At 64.0% G+C, this 7,272-nt stretch overlaps 1 protein-coding gene across 6 annotated transcripts in view; it reads left to right on the top strand.

The window, feature by feature from the left end:
• Positions 1 to 4,174: 4,174 nt before the first annotated feature.
• AHDC1 (AT-hook DNA binding motif containing 1) overlaps positions 4,175 to 7,272 on the top strand; it is a 52,410-nt gene continuing 49,312 nt past the window's right edge. For 2 of the 6 annotated variants that reach the window (XM_058856430.1, XM_058856431.1), the window contains exon 1: positions 6,150 to 6,666. In XM_058856430.1, coding sequence (XP_058712413.1) covers positions 6,447 to 6,666 — 220 coding nt within the window. In that variant the 5' untranslated portion in view covers positions 6,150 to 6,446. Of the gene's footprint in view, positions 4,273 to 4,355; positions 4,438 to 4,660; positions 4,883 to 5,075; positions 5,204 to 6,149; positions 6,667 to 7,272 lie in introns of those variants that run through there. The other 4 variants (XM_058856433.1, XM_058856434.1, XM_058856432.1 and 1 more) reach the window with 4 other exon arrangements.

The following is a 7,272-nucleotide window of genomic DNA, read 5'->3' as shown; positions in this document are numbered from 1 at the left end:
TGTCATCAGAGTGCGTCCCCCGTTCTGCTGTCACGACCGAGAAGGCTCTTGGGGACAGGGAGTGGGGCCCTGCAGGTCCCCGTGTGAAGGGGCTGAAGGGAGGGACCCCGTCCTGGTCCCCATCCTTCTGTCCTTCCCCTCTGCCAGCACTGGTGCCCCCAGGAGGGGTGAGGGGCGGAAAGGATTTGGCTGCGGGGTGACCACAGGCTGGGCAGGGGAGGGGCATCGATTTTATGTTGATGCTGAGCGATATTGATCGCGGGGAAGAGACGAATGTGGGTGGGCACAGGGAGCCCCGGAGCCCTTCACAGAGCTCCTGCCGCTCCCAGCAGGGTCCGCCCTGGGGCCAGAAGCGATGGGGAGGTGGGAAAGAGGTGCTGCAGTCTCATTTTTGCTTAAGAGCTTGAGCCGGGATTTTGAAGGGAAGAGCAAAGCTCAGAGCTGGGGGCTCTGCTCTGGCCCCTTCCCCTCCCGCCTCGTTGGTCCCTGCAGCACCTGCAGAGGGGACAGAGCAGCTCAGCACCACTGCCCTGCCCAGCGCCCGAAGCTGAATCCAGCGTCAGCAGGTGTCCCCGATGCTCCGCAGGACCCTCATCCCCCTGTGCGGAGCTCCGCTCCTGCCCGCACACCCCGCCCGGCCGGGGCTCCGGAGCCAGCGAGCCCCCGGTGCGGGGCACGGGCGTGGGGAGCTGCAGATGGCCGGAGCCTGGCACGAGGCAGCCGCAGCATCGCCCCCTCCCCGGGGCCCCGAGCCCCCAGATGCTGCTGGAGCCCCCGTGACCGGGAAGGAGCCGTCCCCACCCGCGGCAGGGCGGGGGTTTGTCCCTGTGCCCCCTGGCTCAGCTCCCCAGGGACTGGCAGAACCCGCAGAGTTCCTGGGTCGTGGATCGGAGCCACATCTCCGCGGCAGCACCGGCCAGACAACAGTGGAAAATGGCCAAAAATGTGGGTTTAGACTTGACCAGGCTTGAGCCTGCTGGTCCAGGCCTGCAGGAACTGTCCCCCCAGAGGGGAAACTGAGGCACGGACGGATTTATCTGCAATCGCCCAGCAGCTCAGCACCAGTCACTGTGAGGGGACACCTTTTTCCGTGGAAAAACAACAGATAATTAGGGAGAGCTGTGCACTGACAACGGCAGCATCTGTGACAGCAATGGGGGAGCAGCAGGATTTGGGGACGGTGGTTTGCTGGGTGTGGGAATGGTCGGGTGACAGAGCAAACACCGGGGTGGGGAGGGGGCACAGCGAGAGCCTTGCTCTGCTGGCCACGGGGCTGCTCAGAAATGGTTTTATTGGGAGAAACCGGGAATGGTTTTGCTGCTGCTCCGGGGCAGCCGGCTGCTGGAATTGGGGGATGAATTGGGCTCTTCCACCGCAGTTGCCTTTATGGAGGCAAAACCTGGCTGGGCCCAATTCTCCACAGACGTTGGAGGGGCAGAACATCCCCCCACCCCCCCAAAACCCCATCAGGCTCTCTGGACTGCGCTCCCCACAACGGCAACTCCTATATCCCAGCAAAGCATCAAACACCTTCCTCTGCCTCCTCGCCTCTACCCCCGCGCCCCCAGATCTCCCCCCAGCACCCCGCAGCTTCCTTACCCCCTGCTCCCACCCCGGGGACCCGGTGGCTTTCGGGGTGACAGCTGCCACCACCCCCCCAGTCCAGCCAGCCACAGCGTTCCGGAGGAGAAGCCACGCAGCCCACCCTGCTCCTGGTCACGGGGGGCTTCACGGGGTGGGGAGGGGGCGGCTTGCGGGGACACGCACTGAGCCAGGGACAGCGGTGGCAAAGCAGCCGCTAGATGGTAGCGTAAGTCCACGCCAACGCTGCTGACACAGCACTTGGCTGGGACAGGGTGCCAGGGTGACCCGGGTGGCCCCGGGGACCCGCCCCCGCCACCCACCCCCCCAGCGAAAAAGAAATCCTGGCAGGGCTGAGCGCTGGCGGAGCTGTGACAAGAGGGGCACGGGCACAGCTCGCCCGCCCCGATGCCCACTGCCATGGCTGGAGCCGCACGAGCCCACGGTGACAAGTGGGGGACCCCGCTCCCAAACCCACCGCGTCCACCTCTACCCCAAACTCACCAAACACAACCCCCAAACCAGCACAGGGCACGAACCTGACCTGAGAGGGAACCAACCCAGGCCTGGGGACAAGCGGGATGACCCGCAAGGCACCCGGTTCAGTGCGGGGCTGCTGGGCACCCACGGGAGCCTGGCAGGGCTGGGGGGCGTCCATCCCCCTGCAAAGTGCCTCATTCAGCTCCTCATCCTCCTCCAGCCCTGCCTGGGGCTCCACGCCAGACTGATATATATATTTTATGATAACTATAGAGATGCACTTCAAACCTGACAAAGGACTTTGACAGTTTTAAGCATCTCTTTGATTAATACATGACCTTTTAATGCTTTGGATTAAATTAATAAATCTTTTACATTCTAACCCATTCTGCTTGCAATGTCATGTTTTTTGCATGACCTCTTTCTCTTCCCTGCCCTGTCCCTCTGTCCCTCTGTCTCCATCCCTGCACAGGTACAGTAATCCACAGCCTTGCAATATTCATGGGGCACAGAGCCCTGCAAAGCGAGAAGGGAGGGGTACTCCTCGGTGTCTTTTTTGTTTTGGTTTTTTGGGTTTTTTTTATGAACCATGCCTAAAAATAGCAAGAAAATTCAAAGCTGACATTCAGGGCAAGGGGATGAGGAAGCCTGCAAAGTTGCTCACTCAGCCACCAGCAATTGCAGTGATCCTGTCTGCGTGTGCAGATTCCTCTGCTGACCGGGCTGGAGCCCAGGCCTCCACTCTGCTCTGCTTCCAGGAGCACTGCAGCCTGCTCGCCATCCGTATCCAGGGTGTGCAGAGCCCAGCCAGTCCCAAATCCAGCCCCCCCGATCCTGATGGGGTGCACAGAGGGGACGGACCTGACACCTTTCCAGTTGCAATAGGTCCCAGCTGGAAGACAATTCTCAGCATGACCCCAGCCCAGCAGCCCATCCCGGTTTAGCAGCGACGCTGGGGTGAGCAGCGTGTATCTGGAGTTCAGATTCCTTCCTTGCTGCCTGTTGATCCAAAACACACATGAAACCCCAACCTGCCCCATCCAAGGGGCAAGGCAAAAGCCAGGTGCTGTGTCTCTCCCTGCACCCATGTTATTCCATCGATGACTCACGTGTTATTAGCAGCCAGGCAATATTCCCAATTCCCTGGAGTTAACCCTTCACTCATCACTCACAAAAACAGGATGTCATAACAAATATCACTGGTATTATCTACTTTAATTATATTGTATCTACCCAGCTCCAGGAACATTAACAGCGACGGAGACTCGGTGCAGGGGAGATGCTCCATGGAGCTGTGGGGAGGGAGGCTGTGAAGTGCTCAGGAAGTTGGGGGGCAGCTCCCTGCTCTGCCACCGCTGTCCCAAGGGTCCTTGTTCACCACCTTTCCTCCTGCCCTTCCCTTTGGCACATGGCCAAAAGGGGACACAAAAAAATTGGAGGAGCGGGGTGTTAGCAAACAGCAGGGATATTTCCAGGCCTCAGATAGACCTTTTGATTTAAAAAAGAAAAAAGAAAAAAAAAAAAAAAAAAAAAGAGTTAAAAGTGGGAGGGGGAGTGGGGAGTGGGAAGGAGAAAAGGACGTGATTGGCTCCGTGGGCACACTTGGCTCCGTGGGGATACCTGGCTCCGTGGGGCTGTGTGAGGGCGCGGGGGTGCTGACCCGGTGACAGGGATGAAGTGCCCCCCAGAGCGTGGGGATGGGGGGTGTGTGCCCCCAAAATCCTGCATCCCTAAGGAGGGGGTGCGCAGTGCGGGTGCAACCCGGGAGAGGGCAGCAATGCCCCGCACATCCCACCGGGACCTCGGGGAGCGGGGGCAGCCTGGGGGGCTGCCCTCCCCCCGGGGTGTCCCCCCCGAAGTATCCCCTCTCTGTAAGTATCCCCCCCTCCCAAAGCGGCGCTCGGCGGCCGCGCGCCCGTCTGCGCCCCTCCCTGCGCGCTTCGCAGCGACTGGGAGGAGAAAAAAGCGGGGGGAGGAAGGAGGAGAAAAAAGAGGGGGGGGAAAGGAAGGACTACAAGGCCCGGCATGCCCCGGCGGTGCTGCACGGCTCCCCGGGGTGCCGGATGCTGGCCGTGCCGCTGACAGCGGAGCGAAGCGGAGCCGCGGTCCCCGCCGCGCACGGAGAGAGGAGCGAGGGGCTGGGCGCGCCTGGCCGCCGGCTCTGCTCCCCCCCTTTTATCCCAGCCCCCACAAAGCCGGGAGCGGCAGAAGGCAAGAGAGAGGGAGGAGGTGGTGGAGGAGGAGGAGGAGGAGGAGGAGGGAGGAGGAGGAGGAGGAGGAGGAGGAAGGGGGGAGGCAGCGGCAAGCCAGGGCTCTGCTGCGCTGTGTCTTTCTTTGCTTTCCGCAGGCGGCGAGCGGCGGAGGCGCAGAGGGGAGGTCGGTTCCCCTCCGCCTCCCGCTCCGCTGCCTTTTGTGTGTGTGTGAGAGGCGAAGGGGGGGGGGGAGAAAAGAGGAGGAAAAAAAGGGGGGAAAAAAAGGTGAAAAAAAGGGGGAGAAAAAAAAAGGAAAAAAAAAGGGGAAAAAAATAAGCTAAGCGGCAGAGGGGAGAGAAAATCCCGGAAAAAATAAAATAGAGGGGTGGAGGGGGGGAGAGGGAAGGAGGAAAGAGCAGGCAGGGGACGGAGGAGGGGGCGGGCTGGCAGGAGCGGAGTTGCCTGGGGAGAATGTGAGCAGGAGGCGCTGGAAATGCTCTCGTTGAAGGTGGCGAGCGGTGCCGAGGGCTCCGGGACCCCCGCGGCCGGTCAGGACGCAGCCCCGGCGGGCGGCAGGAGCCTCCCCAAGCGGGCGGGCTCGGAGGGGCGCGGAGTGCAGGAGCCGGCGGGTGAGTACCGGGGACCCCCGCCTTTGTGTGGGGCTGGGAGGGGGGAGGACACACGGGACACCCCCTTTGGGCAGAGCGGGGGCGGGGGGGGGGGAGGCGGCGTGTAGCGCGTGTGTGTCCCCCCCCGCGCCGTCCCCTCCGCTGAAGTTGCGCGGCGAGTTGGTGCCAAATTGCCGGAGTTTAATGGCACTTGTGGTGGGGAGGGGCGTGCGGGCGAGGGGGGCCCGGGGCGAGCCCCCCATTGCGCGGGGGCTGCCATCTCGGCGAGTTCGGCTGCCTCCCCCCGGACACCCCTCCAGCTCCCCTCCCCGGGTGCGAGCGGTGAGTGACAGCTGTCAGAGCCGGCTCCGGCCGCTAGAAGGCAGAGCCTGTCAGCAGCGCGGGGGGCTCGGGGGGCTCCCCGGAGAGCACGGGCACCCCCGGGGCACAGCATGCCAGCCCTTCCCCTGGCAGGCTGGCTCGGGGGAGCGGCGGGCTGCCCCGCGGGGGCGCTCCCGGGAGGGTGCGGGGTGAGGGGCGTGCGGGAGGCTCCCCCCAGCCCCGTCGGTGAAGTTGCGTGGTCCGTGGCGCGGGGATCGGCGAGCGGTTGTTACTCCCGTGCCTGTCATCCCCCCTCTGATTTGTTTTTATCGAGCAGCTGATTTAAACACCCCCCCCCCCCTCCCCGCGGCCCCTCGGTGCTTGCGACAGGGACCACGGGGGACCGCGATGGCTTTGGCGGGGGCTGGAGTCACCCCACAGGGTCACGCTGACGCCAGACGCTCTGTGCTTGGTGTCCCCAAGGCCGACGCAGGTGGAGACACCTGAGTCCCCGCTTGTTTATGTGCTGGGGAGACGACGTGGCTGTGCCCACGACCAGGTGGCCTCGTGCATCCAGCCCGTGTGCCCGTGGCTGCCGGGAGAGCCCCCCAAAAGCGGCGGGGTGAGCTCATTGTGTGCCACAGCGCGCCGTGGAGTCACTCCAGATTTATCCTGGCGTGACAGAGAGCAGAAACGAACCCCCGGGGTGACGGGCACGGATCCTGCCCCGCTCTCTTTCCCACCCTGGTGCCGGCGTGCTCTGAGTCGGGGGCGCGTGGTCCAAATTGGAGCCCCGTGGTCTGAATCGAGGCCCCCCTCCCAAGCCTCTCCCCCTTTCCTCGCCCCCCCAGGTGTCCCCTTACACTGGCTTCTCCTGCTGGGCTGTGGAATTTGCAGGGGAGGGTGGTGGTGGTGGTGGGGAGCGGGGGGTGGAAGAGGAGGGCGGAGGGGGGGCTGGAGAAGGGATGGCGCGGCGCCAAATTCCGCTCTGCCATGTCTCTGTAACCTGAATAGGCCAACTCCATCCCCGGTGCGAGTCCCCCGGGGCTCTGCCGCGCTCCGATGCAGTCAGGCGGGAGGTGGCTTTCGCTCGGCTCTTGGCGTGTCCCCCCTGCACAGCCCCAGAGCGGTTCCGTCCCGGACACCCCGCCGGGAGCCGCTCGGGCGGGAGGTGGAGATGGCTCGGGGGCGAGGGGCTGGCACCGCGGCGGGGACGGGGTAGCCAAGGACATCCCCGGAGCGGGGCGGCCGCAGAGGAGAAGCCATGGAAGCCCATGGAAGGTTACGGGAAGCCTGGGGGGGCCGGCGCTGCCCTGGCCTCCTTAGAGGAGGCAGCAGAGACCCGGGGCAGGCTATTTCTGCTGAGATCCCGAGGAAAGCTCTGGGAGAATTGTGGGCTTCTATAAATAGTGTGTGTCAGCCGAGTGGAAACAGGGCCTTGAAATGCTCCTGCTATTCTCCCGAGTGCTTGGAACCAGCTCTTGGTAAACAGGGCAGCGGTGGGGAGGGCTGTTTCCTTCTTCCGGGCTCGGTAACAGGAGCGGGAGGGATGCGGGGGGGATTTTTGCCTGGTGATATGGCAGCGTTCCCCCCCTGGGGCCGGCCGGCTGGATGCTGGGCTGTGGCCGGGCTGCCCGGATGCGGGATGGCCCCTGAATGCGTCGCAGATGTGTGTCCTCCCCCGCTGCCGTCCCCTCCCCGCCCCACTGCCCGCCGAACTTCGGGGCTGGGCTGCGCCGTGCGGCCCGGCCGTGCTCCCCGGGGAGCCGCTGATGCTGGGGGAGCCTTTTGGGATGCGAGGGCTCAGCTGGCCAGGAGATGCTCAGCACACCCCCTCCTCTGGCCGGCATAGGGGTGCGTGGGGTCACAGGCTGCTTCCCTCTCTCCCCACCATCCGTGTGTCCATCCATCCGTCCGTCCCGGCTGTTGTTCCTGCTCTGCCTCAGGGCACGTGCTGAGCGATGCCTTAGCCCGGTGCGGTGCTGGAGGGCAAGGATTTGATCCCATGGGACCTTCCCAGGCATGTCTCGACACCCAGGGTGCTGAGGACCTTGTTCCTCAGGGGGTTCTGCATGCGGTGGGGACATGGT

Source organism: Poecile atricapillus, chromosome 24 (assembly GCF_030490865.1).
Source record: "Poecile atricapillus isolate bPoeAtr1 chromosome 24, bPoeAtr1.hap1, whole genome shotgun sequence".
Lineage (NCBI taxonomy): Eukaryota > Metazoa > Chordata > Aves > Passeriformes > Paridae > Poecile > Poecile atricapillus.
The sequence above is the reverse complement of the archived record's forward strand: the minus strand, read 5'-3'. Positions and strand labels throughout refer to the sequence as shown.